The 21,975-nt window shown below is 34.4% G+C and overlaps 1 protein-coding gene across 50 annotated transcripts in view; it reads left to right on the forward strand.

Moving 5' to 3' along the window:
* PCM1 (pericentriolar material 1) overlaps nt 1-21,975 on the forward strand; it is a 108,827-nt gene that overhangs the window by 17,467 nt on the left and 69,385 nt on the right. For 15 of the 50 annotated variants that reach the window (XM_021077927.1, XM_021077933.1, XM_021077925.1 and 12 more), the window contains exons 5-16: nt 1,175-1,345; nt 1,514-1,630; nt 9,288-9,465; nt 9,629-9,715; nt 10,484-10,593; nt 12,894-13,110; nt 15,871-16,072; nt 17,033-17,206; nt 18,106-18,263; nt 18,384-18,619; nt 20,864-21,018; nt 21,158-21,287. In XM_021077927.1, the coding sequence (XP_020933586.1) occupies nt 1,175-1,345; nt 1,514-1,630; nt 9,288-9,465; nt 9,629-9,715; nt 10,484-10,593; nt 12,894-13,110; nt 15,871-16,072; nt 17,033-17,206; nt 18,106-18,263; nt 18,384-18,619; nt 20,864-21,018; nt 21,158-21,287 (1,935 nt within the window). Of the gene's footprint in view, nt 1-1,174; nt 1,346-1,513; nt 1,631-3,379; nt 3,566-9,287; nt 9,466-9,628; nt 9,716-10,483; nt 10,594-12,893; nt 13,111-15,870; nt 16,073-17,032; nt 17,207-18,105; nt 18,264-18,380; nt 18,620-20,863; nt 21,019-21,157; nt 21,288-21,975 lie in introns of all 50 variants that reach the window. The other 35 variants (XM_021077902.1, XM_021077905.1, XM_021077904.1 and 32 more) reach the window with 5 other exon arrangements.

The raw sequence follows: 21,975 nt of genomic DNA on the forward strand, positions 1-21,975 counted from the left end.
TCTTTTTTTTTTTCCTTTCTCAGCTGTCCCCCACGCATATGGAAGTTGCTGCGCCAGGGATTGAACCTGAGCTGGAACTGTGACCCATGCCACAGCTGCAGCTATGCCAGATCCTTAACCCACTGCTCCAGGTCTGGAGATTGAACCTTCCCTTCCATAAAATCAGGCTGGATCATAAATCCTCTGTGCCACAGCAGGAATTCCAAAGTTTCTTTCTTTTGCTTTTTGTTTTCATAAACCTCAAAGTAGAAGCATTAAGATTTTTTTTTTTAATTGTATTGTATTTAATTTAATTGTATTTAAGGAATTTTAGGTAGAGTTAAGGTACTGCTCTGACTTTCCTCATTAATCTATCAGATTTATTTGTAATGTTGTAAATTTCTTTTTACCCATAATAATTATATTCAGGTAAATTAAGATTTCTGTTTATCTCCCAAATGCCATATTACTGGTTTTTAGTAAAGAGGAGTTGGGAGTAATGTGATTAATAGAAGACTTTTGTAAGAGTTTTTTTTTTAATGGTTATGTAATACTTTTGAAAAAATAATTCTTTTTTAAAAGTATTTTATTTATTTATAAAGAAATATATAAACATTAGAAAAATTTATATGAATAGTAGTTTATGGTATGCTGTTTTATAAAATAAAGTTTTTCAGAGTTCCTGTTGTGGTTCAGCAGAAACAAATCTGATTAGTATCCATGAGGACACAGGTTCAATCCCTGGCCTTGCTCAGCAGGTTAAGGATCCAGTGTTGCCATGAGCTGTGGTGTAGGTTTCAGATGCTGCTTGAATCGGGCGTTGCTGTGGCAGTGGTGTAGGCTCCAGCTCTGATTCGACCCCTAGCCTAGGAACCTCCATATACCATGGGTGTGGCCTTAAAAAGAGAAAAAAAATTGATAAAGTTTTTCAAGTAATGTAAATTGAAACTAATTTTGAAATTTTTAAGTTAACAGTAACTGCAGTTGTTACTATTGCCTGTTATGTTTTGATTAAATTCTAAATTTGATTCAGATCTTTTGTATGTATGAATTCACACAATAAACCTAGAAGTATCTTAGATTATTGTATTTAAAATGAAAAAAATCTATAAAAGTGTTACTATTGAATAAATTATGCTTGATTTCACATATTGTTTATTTTCATGGTCCCCCCCTCCAAATATTTCCCCTGCAGATTGTAAGCAGGCTTGTTGAGATTTGTGATTATATTGCTAAAGCTAGTTCCATGCGGGAAGATCTTGTAGAGAAAAATGAAAGATCTGCTAATGTTGAGCGTCTTACTCATCTAATAGATCACCTTAAAGAACAAGAAAAGTCATATATGAAACGTCTCCAAAAAATTCTTGTAAGTTTTGGAACTTTTAAATAATGTATCTAGTTATTTTATATATACTGATGATGTTCTGATGCTACCCCAGAGAAGTTAATATATTTTCAAAAAAAGTGCCATCCATTTTAACATTTTACTGCCCTTTTTAATAGTTGTATGATTTATATCAATAAAATATTTCAGGCTATAGAAAATGAGGAGGAGGATGTTCGGACTATAGATTCAGCTGTGGGATCTGGTTCTGTAGCTGAGAGCACATCGCTAAACATAGATGTGCAGTCTGAGGCTTCAGATACCACGGTAAGTGGCTTTTTAGTAATTAAAGTGCTAGAAATGAAGATTTAAAAACTCTCCCCCCATTTTTCAATACGGTATTTTTGTAGGCATTCCTTAACAAAAAGTTCATTTCAGGGAAGAAACCCTCAAGTTGTTAATGCTGTATATATTCTTTGTAAACATAGACATTTAAAAGTTTTATTTATTATCATTAAAAATAGTTTTAATGGTTGATTCAATCTAAAACTTCTGATCTTCAGCTTAAAGAAATCTGTTTTTTCTAGTTTGTTTTGTTAAGCACAGCTTTACCCATTTTAAGAAGCATTGGGAGGAGTTCCCATCATGGTGCAGTGGGAACAAATCTGACTAGGAACCGTTGTCGTGTTTGATCCCTGGCCTCGCTCAGTGGTTTAAGGATCCAGCATTTCTGTGAGCTGTGGTGTAGGTCGCAGAAGTGGCTCAGATCCTGCGTTGCTGTGGCTGTGGTGTAGGCCGGCAGCTGTAGTTCCGATTGGACCCCTAGTCTGGGAACCTCCATATGCCACAGGTGCGGCCTAAAAAAAGCAAAAAAAAAAAAAATGCAGTAGCATTGGGAAAATTAAAATTCATTTTGGTTATGCGAGCTGTAAGTACAGAATGTCTTTTTTTAGCATGTCTATTGGAAACATCTCCAAATTCATTTGCCATTGAGGACTCATTTTAAGGCTGTTAGGATTTTCATTTCTCAGGCTAGTCTAGAACTAAAGCAAACCAGATGACTAACAAATTGAGATGAAAGTAGGGCAGGGTAGCATTTATTTTGGGATTTATTCTAGAAATACTATAAACTTTGACTCAGCAAAATGAAATGTACCAAAATGCTATCCTTTGGAAAAATAATCAGGAATTTACAGAACTTTGAGGAAAGATTTGTAAAATAAGCTTATTTCATAGAAGTTAATATGAAACTAGTATATTTTTAAGCATTATAATTTTAGCAGATGCATTTATAACCATGTCTTAGTAAACTTGAAAACCTGCTACCAGTAATGCCTTTCCTGTGAAAGGATAGCCATATACATCTTTGGTTTCTGAGATATATTCCAGAGTACCATTCAGCATTAGGAATTTGAGGGTTTGTTTCCTTTTAGTGTTGACCTGCATAGTTTCTTATCTGCCTCCTTTGTCTTCCTTGCCCTTCCTGATTTGAAAAGGAAATTTGAATTTTTTTTCTCTCCATTATTTTCACCAGGAGATGCTCAGAGAGCTTGATCCAAATGGTTTTTGAAGAATGAATTCTACTGTGGGGAAATTATTTTTCTATTTACAGTGCGGCCAGGAATAATTTTTTTCTCACATTTCATTCCAGCAGAAATGGAAGGAAGGGTTGGGGCATGTGGATAAAGGAATTCTTTTGGGGAGGGGTGGGAAATAGTGTGGTTGATTATTATAATTGATATGCTAGTGTATATAGTGTTCATCATAATAAGAATTTCTTTCATAGCATAAAATCATGACATTATGTAAGTTAATAACATAGAATAAATGTTAATATATTCTTCAGCAGTTATGGTATAGCTTGGAAATTGTGTAGGATATGATAATCAATTACAATAAGCCAATAGTCTAGTCCACAGAAATTTAAAAGTCTAAAGTTTTATTTCCACTTGGGGGAGGGTGGATTGATTTTCTAAAGGATGGACTGGTAAATTTTTATGTTTGTTTATAAGGCTGGCTTGTATGTTAAATAAGAGTTTATGTTAAGAAATTAATATGCTACACTATTTAATAAAGGAGGCATCTTTTAGTGTGAGAATTCGGCCCTGCATTGAGGACAAACTAGGGAATTCAGCTTCCCAAGAACAGGTTTCAGACATTGATGTTACTACAAGTCCAAGAGGGAAAGGTGACAAACCTCAGAATGACAGGGAACTGAGGCCTAATAGGAAATATAGCCGAAAACGTGGATTTCCCTCAAAGGTATACTTCACAATATTAACTTGGAAAGTCTCTAAATGAGCACCTCTTTTGTTCATAAGTCCTCTTCCTTACTTGCTTTTCTGTTGTTGCTAATTCCTTTTAAATATATGTTATTAACATAATTAATTGTTCTCTAATTTGCATTAACAATGCTGTCTCCTAGTGTTTTTCTTCTTTTATGCTCTTAGTTGCCTCTCCTTGGCAGCTGTTTTTAATTTAGATTAATAAAGGACTTGAAACTTAATCCATTTTCCTTTTTTGCTATTGAGAGCTCAAAATATAACACATTCTTTAACTTCGACCATTGTTGCCTTTTGTTTCTGGTATTTGTGTTCTTGGGCTAAGATGTACTTTTAAGTTTGTCTTACTTCCTGTAGTGTAGTCATTAGTTAAAAGAGAGCAAGCTTTTAGCTTTCTTGTTTTTTAAGAATGAAATATTTGTATAGCATTTTTTGGTTTATATTTTTGTTCCTTTTTTTTTAAGAAAAATACTTAAACTTATTTGCTGATATTTTTGCTGTTTTTTCCTCCATTGTTTGCTCTAAATGTTCTTTTAATTTTCCATGATTTGCATAAAGACACTCAGGAAATATTTAAAGACAGCTATTTGTATAGTTCCACTTTAAACAGTTTGAATAAAAAAATTGCATTCGTAAAAGTGCTTATATCCATTTGATAAGAGTAAAGTATTGTTTTAATAACTGAGTATTGATAAGACCAATTTCATATGTTTTATTACTAGCTTATTCCTAATATTAGGCTTTTCTGTTATGTACATATTTTATATTTTTTGTGACTGTTTAAAAAATTACAAACTTAATCTCTAGGTATTTTGGTGTTTTCCCCCAGATTGCTCCCACAAGGGTTTGAGGATACAGTTTGAAATTAGCTACAGTGATTTTACTATAAAATGTCAAGCAAAAAATATCCCCATTCAACAAGAGAGTAAATAAAGCAGCTGATTATTTTTGAAACTAGTAGCATGGGAGACGAGAAAGTGAATGGGGAAAATAGATGGCTTTTTTTTTTTTTTTTTTTGTCTTTTTTTGCTATTTATTGGGCCGCTCCCAGCAACGTGGGATCCGAGCCGCGTCTGCAACCTACACCACAGCTCACGGCAACGCCGGATCGGATCGTTAACCCACTGAGCAAGGGCAGGGACCAAACCCGCAACCTCATGGTTCCTAGTCGGATTCGTTAACCACTGCGCCACAACGGAAACTCCAATAGATGGCTTTTGAAACTTAACATTCCTCTCTTTAAGTTTTCTGAAGTGACAAACAACTTGAGAGTTGACAGTTACTACAACATAGCATCTGCCATTTTTACTTTTTTCCCTAGGGTGATATATTTACTTTTTGAAACCGCTTTTCTGTTTTTAAGTTTGAGTAATATCCTTAGGAATATTATTTTCTCTTGAACTTATTTTTGAAGTTTAATTTGATTCTTTTTAATCTTTGGATTCTTAGGGCCATCCTTGTACATTCTTAGGGCCTAGTACGCTGTTCATAACTTGATTTCAGTATCTTAGGAAAAAACCCTAATTCCTACTTTATTCTTTCTCTATTTTTTAATTTATTTTTTCCTGCTATGCAGTATCTGTCATTCTCCCCACCTACCTTCATTCCTTTTTGAACATCCTTTCAAAATGTAGTCTGTTAGAAGTCTGGGGAGAAAACTAGAGGTCTTAACTGAGGTTCACAGCTTAAACTAACCTTGTGAATTGCAGCTTGGTAGGAAATAATACCCTTTTTTTGCTTTTTTGGGGCCTCACCTGGGGCACATGTAGGTTCCCAGGCTAGGGGTCTAATAGGAGCTACAGGTACCGGCCAATGCCACAGCCAGAGTAATGCAGGATCCAAGCCATGTCTGCAACGTACATCACAGCTAATGGCAGCACTGGATCCTTAAACCACTGAGCAAGGCCAGGGATCGAACCTGCAACCTCATGGGTCTTGTCGGGTTCGTTTCTGCTGTGCCACGACCAGGAACTCCAGAAATAATTGATATTCTTGAGCTGCCTACAAGGGAGTCCATTTTATGGAATATTTTATATACATGGTGACATTTTACATAATTTTCAAGAAGAAGCCTTCCATGAATATCCATGCCTTCATTGTTTTCCCACACTCACCCCCCCATTTAATCTCAGCTTTTAGAATAATTCATAAGATTTTTAAAATACCATTTACTTGTTTTTTTGCTACTATTTTGATCATTTCTAATTATTTCATGTGGGCTCCCAAACCAAACTATGCTTCTTCAGAGGTAGTTCTAATTACAGACGTCTAAGACACAGTCTAAGGACATAATTCTGGGACAAACAGTATGATATAAAAAAATACTAATCTAGAATTTAGAAATCTGACTTCCTCTCACTGTGATATTGGATAAATTGAAGCTTTATCTTGCCTGGGCTTATTGTTCCTTACCTTTCAGATGACAAAAATTGGGGTACATATTATCTGAAGTACTTTTCAGCTATAAAAATGTATTTGGATCCAGGAAGAATTATTGGAAGAACCTCAGTTAAATAGAGGAAAGGATGTCTTAGGGTTTTCTGAAATATGTTACTTGTATGCAACTTGAAATTTCATGCCTAAATATATGTATTTTCTAGTTTATAAAGTAAAAATGTAGTCATTCGTTTAAATGAAAATATGTGTTTAAAGGATGGATATAGTCTTCTCTTCCTTTTTTGGATTTCTGTTCCACGGACTATCTTCTTGCCATGTTTTTATCCCCAGATATTTTTGTTTCCTTTTTCTCATCTTGCCTTTCTTTGTATTTGACTTTGGTTGCCACTCACCTCCTGCAGTTCATCTTTTCTGAGTATTAGTCTGAAATGTTATTTATGTAGATGTAAGTTATTAAACAGTAATAAGACTCCACAAATTCCAGAAATTGTTGGGAATTTATCTTTGGATTAGGGAAAAATCTGAAGTTTAGAATTCTTTATAATTAGAGTACTAAAGTTTTGCAAATAAATGTGATTAATAAGGTCAGTCGTAAATAGTTACCACAATTCTTTATAACTAGAGTGTCAGTTTTATAAATAAAAGTGACTAAATTAAAGTTCTTTTTCAAAAGAATTTAATATTAAATAGTTCAGAATTCTTTATAGATTATCGAAGTTCAGAGTTCTTTATAATCAGAGTTCTGAATGAATGAAATAAAATGAAGGTAAATAATAATTCTTCAGAGAGAATAAATGGTTCAGAATCATTTAGAATATCAAAGTTTTTGCAAATAAATGTGACTTCAAGGATTAAAGTTCTTTTTAATAGTTTGCATTTTAAAGGATAAGCCGTAATATTAACTTATTCAGTTAATTCTTTAGATAGTTTTAAGGTTAGCTTGAGGTCTAAACTATTTTTGAGAAATGGGAGGATTATGAATTGGGTGGAGATAATACATTCTTGGCTTTTTTTTTTTTTTTTTGTAATCCTAGATGACTTTTTCCCTTATTTGTTTAATGTTTCTTTTCCTAATCACTTACCTTTGATACTTTGTTGGAGTATTTGATTGATATCAACCTGGAGAGATTTCTTGGAGTCATACCACTGAAATCTCTACAGCTATTTGGTTCTGGTTTTATTTTTATTATTTTAATTTTTTTTTTTAATTTTTCTGTCTTTTTGTCTTTTGTAGGACCGCACCCACAGCATATGGAGGCTCCCAGGCTAGGGGTCTAAATGGAGCTGTAGCCGCCAGCCTATGCCAGGGCCACAGCAACGCCATATCCGAGTCATATCTATGACCTACACCACAGCTCAGGGCAGCTGGATCCTTAACCGCTGAGCGAGGCCAGGGATTGAACCTACAACCTCATGGTTCCTAGTTGGATTCATTAACCACTGAGCCACGATGGGAACTCCTTCTGGTTCTGGTTTTATATTTTACCAGTGACTTTGATGAAATTAATTTGGATTGAATCTGAGATAGCTAGCTATTGATAGTTCTCTCTCGCCCTTCAAATTATTTTTTTTCAAAATGTAAACAGTCTTGAAATGAGCCAGAACTAAGAAGATGAATTTTCATAGGAATGAATGTAATGCTAAGTGGGTAACTGGGTAATTCTACTTGTATAGAATGGGAGAGAATTGAGTGATTTGTAGTTGATTTGAAAGTGGCTTTAGGTTATTGGAAATTCTCCAATAAATAGTAGTTTAACTAAGTATAATATTTCTCTCTCATGCTGATGAACTCTAGTTGGTCAGTCCAGGATAGATAGAGCACTGACCTGTCTTCTCTCATACCTACGTTAAACATTCTAACTATAGACTTTACTTCCTCTTTGATTGTCCTTTCTTTTGAGTGCTTAATTTTGAGCCACGTACTTATTTTTTATTGCTTGTCAAGTCAGAGTATAAAATGTTATCACAGATACCCAGTCTTGTTTACAGGTACTAATGAGTTCTGCTTGGGGAGGTAAAGAGAAGAGGTTTTTGTAAAGTAATGGTAAGGGATATCACCCAGAGAGGAATTTCTCTGAAGCCATTGGTGTTCTCCATAATCTCTCCTGGATTCAAATGTACATAGGGAAAACATCAGCGCATTTTTATTTCCTAGAGAAATCATTGAACTTCGTTGTTCTCTTTTGTTGACTTTGGTCAGAGCCAGGTGAGCTCATTCATTTGAAGTCTACATAACCCCAACAAAAATTTGGTAATAGTGGAAATTTAAAATTGACTAAATATTTCTCAGTTAAAAAAAATGTTTTATGTAAATAGGTAAAATCATTGAACTTCTTTTTTCTTAAATGGCTGCACGTGTGGAAGTTCCTGGGCCAGGAATCAAATCAGAGCTGCAGCTACAGCAACACCGGATCCTTAACCCACTGTGCTGGGCCCGGGGTTGAATCTTTGAAATCCCAGAGACAACACTGGACTCTAAAGCTACCACACTGCAGTAGGAACTCCTGTTAAACTTTTAAAATATAAAATTTTTAAAAAGACAAATCAATGATGAAAATTTCAATTATAGTATACATTTCATGCATATTTTGACATATAAGTTATATTTTTAAGTTTTGTCTCTGATTATTGACTTTTTTGTTTGGGTTATATTTGAATAGTTTTAAGATTAAAAGAAAAAATAGTAATGATATCTTTGATACAAAATATAAAATTCTTGCTTTATATATTTTTATATAAAGCGATACAAGTAAATTAAAGCCTTTTATATCAGATTATCAAATAAAAATGTATTTTTAAAATTTCCATCCCTGGATAGGAATTTTTTTTTTTTTTAACATCACTTCTAAGATTGGGGGGCAGAACATTTTTTGGTCTAGTCTTTTTCAGGTATACTTTTAGGGCATTAGCCTTGTATGGTCTTCTCTTTTTTTGTATTTCCCATATCCTTCATTCCTCTGTGTGTTGGGGGAGTTGTGTGTGTGTATAGCTCCTTTTACCCTCTTGGACTTTCTCTCTTCCTTTTTGTGTGCCTTTTCCTTTACTTTCCTTTTGTCAATTCCTCTTCCTGCTAAGCCTATGCTTACAGTCTTTTATCTTGAAATTGCCTAACTACCTAATTCTTAAAATGGCAGGCTCTCTCTGTGTCATCATTTTATTCTTATTCTTTTTCTTTCAAATCTGTATCTGGGGTTGTATATTTAATACTAATTTATTATCTTGCTTACGTACTTTGCCATTGGTAGTTGAAACAATAGTATGGATTTTAATAGTCAGATATAAGTGTTGCTGGTCTTATTTTTCAGGCCAGAGATCCTCAGCAGGAGCCTATGGAAGAGATAGAAAATTTGAAGAAACAACATGATTTATTACAAAGAATGTTACAGCAGCAGGAGCAACTGAGAGCTCTGCAGGGACGACAAACTGCTCTTCTTGCTCTGCAGCATAAAGCAGAGCAGGCTATTGCTGTGATGGATGATTCTGGTATGCTGCTGTCTTAGAATGTTTTTATAAGTGAGGCTCAATAAATAATGGTATTACTGCAAGGTGGATGCTGGTTATTATATAATCAGATCTTGATTGTTGTATAGTTTAGAAACCTACATGTGAGGCTCACCATGTCCTGTGCTTTTCTCTGGTTATGCAGAAAAGGTTGCAGGGACAACTGGCCATCATACTGTTCCGTGCAGACAGCCAGCTCGCTCTCCCATTCATCAGAGAGCACCCTTAAGAGGTAAAAGGGACAGATTGTAGTTCTGTTTTTGTACCTCAGATTGACAGGGCTCTTGTTGCTTATATTTCTGCCTCTTGTACTTTATTCAACCAGGATTGCTATTCTTTGCTTGCCTACCAAGGAAGGGTTAAAACCTTAAGTGAAGCAGTGAATAAAATTGTTTCTTTAACTTCTGAAATGAGTAGTAGTAGCTCTCTTATTTCAATGAGATATCCAGTTGTATGTACTAGTTCTTTTAGACTAAAGTTATTACCCTATTTAGTCATCCAGAGATGTTTTTTCTTCTCCTTCCCTCATAGCTATGCTATCACTCAGATGGAAACTGTATTGAATTCTTTAGTATTGAGTCTAACTTTACAGTTTGTTTCATTACCTTCAAACTTAAGTGTTTAATTTCTCATTAAATTGAAAACAAATTGTTACTTATTAAGACTCAATAAACCAAGGTATATTTTTTAGTAATCTGTCATCCCGGCCTGATAATAATTTATCTCCTGTGGGCTTTCCATTTTAGATCCTTACTATGATTACCTTGTTGCTACTCAATTTATCATGCTCTCAATAACTAGTCCACCAGCCCTCTGATCACTGTTATATGAATTTAGTTTTGCATTTTCATAAGGAACTTTATGACTTGCAAGTAACTTGCTCTTTTTTAATAATTATCTAGTTGTATATAATATATATAGTATAGTTTGTAGTAATAATTATGCAAAGTGTTATTTTTATTTATGTGCTTTAATGAATAGTTGTTAATTTTCTTTCCAGTTGTAACAGAAACTACAGGTAGCCTGTCTGGAGTCAGTATCACATCTGAATTGAATGAAGAATTGAATGATTTAATTCAGCGTTTTCACAATCAGCTTTGTGATTCTCAGGTAACTTAATTTTTTCTTAGTATACCAGGTTTAAAATTACATTAGTAACAATAGTGCTTCTCAAACTTTACTGAGCATAAGTATCACCTGCAATGATTGTTTAAAAATGCAGATTTCTGGTCCGTGGGATCCCAGAATTATGATTCATACATTTGGGATGGTCTTCCCTCCAGAGCCAGACTGTACTTTGGGAAACACTAAATTAGGGGAAATACATACTTTTGAATGAAGTGATTTGTGAAACTTTCCTCTTGTATGCTTCTAGATGACACTTTCTTATATTTCACCTTAAAGATTATTAATAATCACAACCGTTAAGCTTCAGTTAGTGTGAATCGGTTTTTGCAGTATTTTACTGACAATTTTAAGAAAGTTCTTAAGTTTCATTTCAGAGTTAATAAATGTTATAATTTGATGACCTTTGTAAATAATGATTTAAATGAAAAAATTCAGTCTGTGGGCCTTGAATAAGAAAAAGTAAATTAATACTTCTCCACTGGAAATGAGTATGAGTGACAACACATTATCTCCTGTCTACTGACCAAAATAAAAGAAAATAATCCGCTTGCTTTGAAGAGTTGTTTATCAGTATCTAGTACATCTTTTCTAGTGACTATGGAGTGACCCACCTTGGAGAAACTCTCACATGTTCAAAAAGAGATATGTACAAGAATGTTCATGGCAGTATTGTGTTAATAGCAAAGCAGTAACAACCTAAATGTCCATGAACAGGAAAATGGATTAATTAATTAACTATGGGACATATGCATAGTGTAAAGTTCTATAACCAGTTACAGTAAATGAACCAGATCTAATGAATGAAAATGCAAGTTTAAATAGGATACCACTTAGCTTTTGTTTTAAAGTATGTAAAGAATATATATATTTGTGTGTGTGTGTGTCTTTTTTTTTTTCTTTTTTTTTTTTTTAGGGACTGCACCTGCACCATATGGGAGTTCCCAGGCTAGGGGTAGAATTGGAGCTGCAGTTGCCAGCTTATGCCACAGCAACACCAGATTTGAGCCTCATCTGCAACCTACGCCACAGCTCATGGCAACGCCGCATCCTTAACCCATTGAACAAGGCTAGGGATTGAACCCACATCCTCATGAATACTGCTCGGGTTCGTTACCCCTGAGCCATGACGGGAACTCCAAAAGTGTATTTTTTTTTATGGATACATACATACGTACTACATACTAAAAACATGTATGAGAATGGTAGATGTCTAATTTAGATTGTGATTATCTCATGAGAGAGTAATAGGGTTGAGGATGGGTACATATAAGTTTGGTACATATAAAGCTTTAGCCATATCTGTAATGTTAAATCTCTCTTAAAGAAAGAATTGATGCAGATGTAGCAAAATATTAAAATTTGGTGGTGGTTCCCTAATCCTTAGTCGGTTTTTGAAATGTCTCACGTGTGTGTGTATATTATTTTTTTTTTTTTTGCTATGCCTGTGGCATGTGAAATTTCCCAGGCCAGGGAATTCCTGTCATGGCACAGCAGAAACTAATTTGACCCTGAGACTGGGAACTTCCTTATGCCTCAGGTGTGGCCTTAAAAACCAAAAAAAGAAAAAAAAAAAGTTCCTAAGCCAGAGATCAAACCCTTGCCACACCAGTGACTGAAGCCACTGCAGTTACAGCACCAGATCCCTAACCTGTTGCTCCATAAGGGAACTCTTATAAATTTTTTTTTTTTTTAATAAGAAAGAAGTGGTAGGAAAAATTGATAGGTTACGAAGTTAAAGTTTATGGTGATGGTTCTAAAAAGATGCCAAGAGAGAGACTGAGGTTTTTTTAAAGGTATATTCTGTATTAAAATGTGGCATTTCTAGCACTTAATTTAGATCCGGGTAATAATGTCTAGTGTATCCCCAATGTATAGTTTTGTGAGTTAATAGAGCAGTATATGTATGTGTGTGTATGTGTGTTATAGTGGCATCTCAGGAAACAGTATACAACTTGGAGTAGGAAAGGCAAATACTTACCCACCAGCACAACTTAGACAAATGTTCATCGCTTTTTATAAAGAGTATTTATGCATTTTAAAAAATGAGAATGCAGGAGTTCCTTGGTGGCCTAGTGTTCAAGTATCCAGCATTGTCACTGCTGTGGTGCATGTTCAAGTATCCAGCATTGTCGCTGCTGTGGTACATGTTCAGTCCCTGGCTGAGGAACTTCTGCATGCTTCAGGCACAGCCAAAAAAATAAAATAAATAAAATAAAATAAAAGGAGAATGCAACCTTAATTGCCTTAATCTTTATTTTTCTTCTTTTTCTTTTTTAAATAAGCCTCCAGCCGTTCCAGACAACAGAAGACAGGCAGAAAGTCTTTCATTAACTAGAGAGGTTTCTCAGAGTAGAAATCCATCAGTTTCAGAACATTTACCTGATGAGAAAGTTCAACTTTTTAGCAAAATGAGAGTGTTGCAGGAAAAGAAACAAAAAATGGACAAACTGCTTGGAGAACTTCATACACTTCGAGATCAGCACTTGAACAATTCATCATGTAAGTAAATCTGGCTCAGCAGTATTAGGTAGAGGACACATAAGTATATATGCCAGGATGTAATAATTATTTAGTAAATATTTGGTAAGTGAATGAAAACATAGTTGCTCAAGAAAATTATTTTTGTGGAGGAGTAGGACTTTGCATTTGAAAAGTTTATACTTTTCAAAAGTGTCATACATTACAAGGCAATGTATGATAAAGCCAAATAGATGATAGATCTGTACAATTCAGAAAAGGAAAATAATAAATTTGGACTTGAAAAATTAGTACAATTTTATGTAAGGGAAAAGTATAAGAGAAGGTAACGATTAGATACTTGTACATAACAATACTTTACTTTTTAGCATAGCCAAAATTTTTCCTTTAAAACTAATCCAGATTAGTACTTTGATTTAAAAACTGTGGAACAGATTTAAAAGTATTTATACAAAAAAAGGGTGAGGTATGAAAAACTTACTTAGTACAAAAAGTCCCAAACACATCATATTTTAAAATATAATCATCTCAGGTGGGAATAGGAAGGGCGTATAGTCATCCTAGTTATACTAGTTAAATAGTTATCCAGTCCTCCCTCAGTATCCATGGGGAATCGGTTCTAGCTCCCCCCACCCACATACCTACAGTAGATACCAAAATCTGAGTGTTTACATCCCTTATCTAAAATGGCATGGTATTTGCATATAACCTGAGCGTATCCTCCTGTATATTTTAAATCATCTCTGGATTCCTTACAATACTTAATACAATGTAAATGCTGTAAATAGCAATCAGCATACAGAAAATTCAAGTTTTGCTTTTTGAAACTTACTGGAAATTTTTTTTTCCTGAACGTTTTCTATTTGCTGTTGGTTAAATCTGCAGATGCAGAACTTTTGGGTATGGAGGGCCGACTATACTAGTTATATAGGAGAGCCAGTAGTCACCTTAGTTATTCTGAGATCTCTCTTTTCTGCTCTACAGATGTTTACTTGTATTTGTCTGATTCAGATCTAGTTACTAGTCTTCACTTAGCCTCATACCTTCCCAGGCCTAGTCCCTGCCTCTTACTCAAACAGTTGGTAGTAGGAGCTGTAGCATTGGAAATTGGCATCAGTAGGGATACCAAGTGGTCATTATTCTTCAGCATTCTAGCTACTGTCTTATGAAAGAAAAGACAAGAGACAGAAACATCATCTTTGGATGATGGTTCTTTGTTCTTTGTTCTTCACCCCAAAGAACTATAGTATTTCTTCCCTGAAACATATTCCTTTTCCCTGACTTCTGTTACTCTTTTCCTCCTCTAGAATGTAATCTGATTGCAATGGTTCTCTCTCCCTAAACAGATGAACACAACCAAGAAAAACTTAGAAATTGAAAGCTGTACTCAAAACCTTGTTAGTAGTTTGATATACATAAAGTAGCATTCTTTCTACTGATGACTAAAAATCATTTTTCCCCTCTGGGAAACGGTGTAAAAGCAGCAGCAAAAGGTAGAATGGTCAAGGAATAGAGAGAAGAGACTATTGGAAAACATCCGTAACATTTGATAATGTGAGCAACAAATGATAGTTGTCACTGTGAGGAAGAGATAAATGATAATAGTCTTAAAGTGGTAGGAAAGAGAGAAGTATAAAGATTCTTAGTCTTTATTGCCCTTCATTCATTGCCCTTGAAGGCATAAGATATCTTCGTTCTCTGTGAACAGAAAATAATTAAAATGGGATTTCCCATCGTGGCTCAGTGGTTAATGAATCCGACTAGGAACCATGAGGTTGTAGGTTCGATCCCTGGCCTTGCTCAGTAGGTTAAGGATCTGGCGTTGCCGTGAGCTGTGGTGTAGGTTGCAGACGCGGCTCGGATCCCAAGTTGCTGTGGCGTAGGCCGGAGGCTATAGCTCTGTTTCGAGGCTATAGCCTGGGAACCTCCATATGACACGGGAGTGGCCCTAAAAATGGCAAAAAGACCAAAAAAGAAAGAAAATAATTACAATGTAGTTCATGAGTTGTAGATGGGAGTTCCCACTGTGGCTCAGTGGTAATGAACCCGACTAGTATCCATAAGGTTGCAGCTTTGATCCCTGGCCTCACTCATTGGATTAAGGATCTGGTGTTGCTGTGGCATAGGCTAGCAGCTGCAGCTCTGCTTTGACCCCTAGCCTGGGAATTTACATATGCCACAGGTGCGACCATAAAAAGCAACACAAAAAACTAACAAATGAAAAGAGTAGTACAGGATTAGTCGTCATTTAATTAGAAAATTTTATTGTTGAGTAGTATTTCATAGTATCATGTACCATAGTTACCTTAACAATTTTGCTTTATCTTTTGGAACAAGAAAAGTTCCATCTTGGAGACCAGATAGAATCCCTCTGAACTTTTGATATGGAACACTCTCAGGAACCTAATCAACTAGGGCTGCCCGATAAAGATTTGTGGATGGTGTACTGCACATTATACACAGTGGCTCTGTTTAACTTAATCTAGAACCAGGTTTATCAGAGAAGTATTCCTGTTACTTTTTCAAGGTAGAATATCATAGTTCTTGTCAGATTCCATCCTGTCTTTCCTTATTCCTTACTTTCTCTTTTAACTGTGTTTGGTTGAGGGACATGTTAAGTGGCCTGAATGTTATATCCTTAAGATGTTAATGACTTTTACTTTTTAATGTTATATAGTCAAGCAGGCTGTGAATATATGTATGTTGTTTGATGCTTTATTTGTTTATTTATGATAACTGAAGTGTTTTTTTTTTTTTTTTTCTTTTTTTTCTTTTGGGCAGTTGTGCCTTTTTCAGCCTCTCCACAAAGGAGTGTAGATCAGAGAAGTACAGCCGTGGCTCCCTCTGCTCCTGTAGGCTTAACACCAGTTGTCAATGGAGAATCCAATAGCCTCTCACCATCTGTTCCTTATCCTGCTGCTTCTCTAGTTTCTCAGAATCAGAGTGAAAATGAAGGCCACCTAAATCCAACTGAAAAACTCCAGTAAAACATTTTTACAAACATTGTTTACATAGATTAGATTTTAATAATAGGGATAACTTTGGGGTTTTGTTGTTGAAAATTCTGGAAAAACAATTTAATATGATAAACACTTTTAAGTGATATGGTGGTAGAAGTGTGTTTGATATGTGCATCACACTTTGAGTTTTCCAAGGAAAACTCATCACTCATATGTGTATCACACTTTGAGTTTTCCAAGGAAACGTGACAGTGTAATACAGGTAATTCCTGTGAGGTAATATATTCCTCTTTTCCAAATAAAGGGACTGTAGTTAAAAGATTTCTGTATTCAAATGACTTAGTGCCCAGGCTTTTAGAGTCAACCCTGAAATTGTTAGCTCACAAGGTTCTGTGACCAGGAAAAAATAACACCCTCACTAAGCCTCTTTTCTTCATCTAGGAAAATACATTTCTTCATAAAGGTGCTTTAAGGATTTTTTAAAAATTGGCATAATTCCTGGGATATAGTAAAAACTCATTAGCTCTATTTTTTTTTTCTTTTGGATAAAAAATGTTATATACATCATAGATCTCTATATGACAAATTGGGAACTTTATTTAAATGTTCAGTAATGCCTGCATACCTGATTTGTCTAAAAGGTTCTATTCAGATGGAATATTTAGCACTCACACTTTTGATACTTAAGAAACTTAGGACTAGTTTTGACATTGCATTTTAAGTTGTTTAACATTTATACCTGCTTAAAGTGAACACTTGAAATAGGGTTTCTTATGCTTTTGTCCCTAATACAGCATAAGGAAGTTTTCAGTAACCTGTGCCTGAACTTAAATTCGTACTTTATAGTCACACCCCCTGGATATTTGACCAGGTTTAAATTTTGTTTGTGCTGGCTGCTACTCTATGAAAATAGTGTATAAAGAGCTTTATTTTGCTAAAATGGGTATTAAGGTTATATATATATATATTTTGCTGTTTATCAGGAAGTTAAATGAAGTTAGAAAGAGATTGAATGAACTGAGAGAATTAGTTCATTATTATGAACAAACATCAGATATGATGACTGATGCTGTAAATGAAAACACAAAAGATGAAGAAACTGAAGAGTCAGAATATGATTCTGAGCATGAAAATTCTGAACCTGTTACTAACATTCGGTAAGAACTTGTCTTTCTAACATAGGCATCCTAACAATACTTTTAACATGGAATCAGAAAACCTCAATAGAGTGCCTACGATTTGCCTTTTTTTTAAGCTTTTTTCCCCTGAAAGTCAGCTATTTTGGTCAGTGTAATCTTACTTGTCCTATAAAGAAAATCAAAAAGGAAAGTATTGAGTATGTTAGTTTAGTAAATTTGCTGTTTGTTAGATCAAAATCAAGCTAATCATAACAAGTATGTAACTTACCATTTTCCTACCTCTTCATTTTTAGATATAATTTTAATTTTTTTGTGGTTGTAAATTTGATTTTTAAAAATTTTTTTAATAGTTATTTCCCCAATACAATTTTTTTTTCTACTGTACAGCATGGTGACCCAGTTAAACATACGTATACACATAAAATTTGATTTTTTTAGATGTTTTTCTTAAAATTCTGAATAGCAAAAGTTAGTGAAAAGCAAGAGCCAGTTATTTAGAGGATGAATATAAGTGGGAAAATAGACAATGACTTCTCTATTGGGAAATATCTTATTAGCAGTCCTAAAACTTAGGGTTTTTGTTTTGTTTTGTCTTTTTGCTATTTCTTTGGGCTGCTCCCGTGGCATATGGAGATTCCCAGGCTAGGGGTCAAATCAGAGCTGCAGCCACCGGCCTACGCCAGAGCCACAGCAACGCGGGATCCGAGCTGCGTCTGCAACCTACACCACAGCTCACGGCAACGCCGGATCGTTAACCCACTGAGCAAGGGCAGGGACCAAACCCGCGACCTCATGGTTCCTAGTCAGATTCGTTAACCACTGCGCCACGACGGGAACTCCTGTTTTTTTTTTTTTTTTTTTTGACTATTACATATATTCCTACCTTAAATAACTTCAGGCTGTTTTCTTTCTTTCAGAAATCCACAAATAGCTGCCACCTGGAATGAAGTAAATAGTAATTCTAATGCACAGTGTGTTTCTAATAATAGAGATGGCAGATCAGTTAATTCTAATTGTGAAATTAACAACAGATCTGCTGCCAACATAAGGGCTCTAAACATGCCTCCTTCTTTAGGTATGATTGACTATTCACAGATAATTTTACCATATTATTCTTGGGAAGTGAATTTTGTTAGTACTCTTAAGTTTATTAAATCATTGATATCAATGATATAGTGATATGTATTTTTAGCAGACTGTCGATATAATAGAGAAGGAGAACAGCGGATTGCTGTTACACAAGGTGAAGATGATGAGGAAGAGGAGGAAGAGGCAGAAGATGAGGCAGTCAGTGGAGCTTCATTATCTAGTCATAGGAGCAGTCTGGTTGATGAGGCTCCTGAAGATGCTGAATTTGAACAGAAGATCAGTAGACTTATGGCTGCAAAACAGAAACTTAGACAATTACAAGATGTTGTTGCTATGGTGCAGGTAAATACTGTTTGGTTTTTTGGAAAACTATCAAGTAGTATAGTCTTATAAAGTAAAATTTTTGTATGTGTTTGATAATTATATTGGTATAATTATACTAATACACATTTATTGAGTTCTAAGTATATACTGAATTTAAATGCTTAGCACTTTACATGCCATATTATCAGAGATCAGCAAACTTTTTCTGCTAAGAGTGAGTTAGTAAATATTTTAGGCTTTGTGGGCTATGCAGTCCCAAAACTACTCAATACAAAAGTAGTGGTAGGCATTATGTAAACACATGCTGTGTGCAAGTATAACAAGTATAACTTTATTACAAAAACAGGTTTGTTGTTTCCATGTAGACCTTGGTAACATCTTAATGAGGTAGATACTATACACATTAAAGATTAATTGACCTGAGTTACATGTTGTCGGAGCCAGAGTTGAGACTGACATTCTGGCTGAGATCTGAACTCACTTGGTGTAAAAGAAAAACCATATATTGTCTTATTCAATAAGACTAAAAAGTAAAGTTGGGACTATTAGTTATAAATTTTAAAAAGCCATTTGTATATATGAATGTGAAATTACATAAATATTAACACTTTTCTATTGACTTAGATGGTCCAAAGACCTTGCAGTTTTAGAGTAGGTATAAATCTCTCTAAAAATTGTTAAACTTTTTTTTTAAGAAAATAAATCTGGCTTTACTCTTCACAAATTTTGCACAGTAGCTTTACAGAGGTTCAGAATTTTAGATAATACCTTTTTTTAAGTTGAAGTATAGTTATGATTATATAAAAACTATTATTATTTTTATTGATTAGATTAGCCTAGGCAACTTATATGGCCCTTATAAAACCTTATAAATGTCTTTCAGGTCTTCAGATGTCCATCTCTTTTAGTTCCTTAGTCTGTGGTGCAACATGTGTAAAAACAATAATTCTTTAGTCAATTACCTTTTGAGTCAGGGTTTATATCATTTCAGCTGTTCAGACATCCTCAAAATACCGTCTGAAACTTCAAGCAGTTTTATTTTGTTTTTTTTTTCCTCATACTTAGATTTTTTTACTTTTTTTTTTTTGTCTTTTTGCCATTTCTTGGGCCGCTCCCTTGGCATATGTGGAGGTTCCCAGTCTAGGGGTCGAATCGGAGCTGTAGCCACCGGCCTATGCCACAGCCACAGCAACACAGGATCCGAGCTGTGTCTTCGACCTACACCACAGCACACAGCAACGTCAGATCCTTAACCCACTGAGCAAGGCCAGGGATCGAACCCACAACCTCATGATTCCTAGTCAGATTCGTTAACCACTGAGCCATGAAGGGAACTCCAGATTTTTTTACTTTTTATTATGTGAAAATATCTCATGATCCAGCTTCTCTATTTTTGAGTCCTAACTCTGTTGCTTTTTAATTTTACCATTTTAATAATAAATTTAGTTTTTAGATTGATAAGACTAGAGTAACACCATGTCTGCAATCTTAAAATTGATTAGACAGTTTATAATTAAGAGTAAGCTCTTTATGATTTTTTAGCTCTAAGATTTTATTAGAATTCTATTTTCAAAGGTTAAAGTTTCAATTGAGGTCTGAAGAGAAAGCTTGAGTGAATATAAAATATGTAATGTTAAATGTTTGTAAGAAAATGTCATAGACTACTTCCAGTCCCCATTTTAATAAGTATATTGATTTCAATAAAAGATATGGATCTGCAGTGTCGGAAAGATAAGAATTTAAGTTGTTTTTCCAGTAGTTGTGACAGATTTGAGATGATACATTCTAGTTTTCATATTATGAGCCATTGGTACTTGTTTGGCAAACTAAAGACCAAGGTGAAGAAATGGAAAATTTTAAATGAACAAGTGATAATGGACATTGACCACTAAATTGTTAAAGTTACATCTAAAGAAAAATTATCTAATATCAAGAGTTCTCAGCTCTAATGATACATTTTTTAACTTTTTCATATGTTCTAGAAAGCAGTTCTTTATAGCTCAGAATCTGGTCAAGCAAAGAAAAGGCAATCTAGTATTTGTCATTATTGTGTAACTGTGAACTGTTTTAGTTTTAGTACTTTATTTCTTGCCATTGGTAGTAGATGAACTTGTTATCTAAAAATCAAATACTTTCTCTGATTTTCTCCTGATTTAAATTTTATGTTATGTTAATTATACAGCCTAGTGCTATTTACTAAGGTATGAATTGGATATTGTCCTTAAATATCAAGATTATTTTAATATAATGATGCTGTTTTAGGGTGACGATGCAACAGATCAAGGAGTTACCTCTGCCAATACTTCAAATTTGGATGATTTCTACCCAGCAGAAGAAGATACCAAACAAAATGCAAATAACACTAGAGGAAATGCCAATAAAACACAGAAAGATGTTGGAATAAATGAAAAGGCAAGGTATGTTAAGCTTATGGCCTTCCTGTCATAAAAATGTAGAGCCTATTAGAGAAGGTACTGCACTAGGTACTATATACATCGTGCTTAATGCTTTCATCAGCTTTACTTGGAGTCCACAAATATGTCAATTTAATTATAGAGAGAAATTTTATGAGGCTAAACTACAGGAGCAACAGAGAGAGCTCAAACAATTGCAGGAAGAAAGAAAGAAACTGATTGAAATTCAAGAGAAAATTCAAGCATTGCAAAAGGCATGTCCTGACCTGCAGGTACTTAGAAAATTTCTTTGCATTTGTCTGAAGAAAGATATTTAAAACTTTAATGTCAATTGAAAGTACTCTGTCTTTTTCTGGTGCTGAATTTGATAGTTTTATATCTATCAGTGTTAGGATTACTGAAATGGATTAGGAATGTATATTTATATTGTGAAAGGTAGCGCATAGGAATTGATTCTTATTATTTCTATTCTTTTATTTGTTGGGCTGGCTAGCTATAGATTCAGAACATGAGTAATCATAATTTTTTTTTATATTAAAATATTTTGGTTTGAACATTGGAGTTAAAGGACCAGCATTTCTATTTTTTTACTGGCCTAAAATTAGATAATAAAGCTGTTAAGCCATCATGAGCTTTTTAGGGAGGTTAAAATATTTTTTTAGTAGTTTGAATACTAAGTGTATGTATGCTTTTAAAATAGTACCCTATGCATGGGTCTTTGAGAAGAACAGAGAATGTACAGTCTTGGACCATGTCAGGTCATCAGGAACAGGGTTGATATCCCGTATCAGGTTTGTTTTGAGATTTTTTTTTTTCCTACAACTTACTGGTCAGCTTACTCTTCAGTCAGGTTTTTTGTTTTTTTGTTGTTTTTTCAAAGAAAGAGAAACATATCAAGTGATATTTCTAATATACCTATTTTTACTGGACATATACCTTTTCTACTTTTATCTAATTCTT

This window comes from Sus scrofa, chromosome 17 (assembly GCF_000003025.6).
Source record: "Sus scrofa isolate TJ Tabasco breed Duroc chromosome 17, Sscrofa11.1, whole genome shotgun sequence".
NCBI classification, from domain to species: domain Eukaryota; kingdom Metazoa; phylum Chordata; class Mammalia; order Artiodactyla; family Suidae; genus Sus; species Sus scrofa.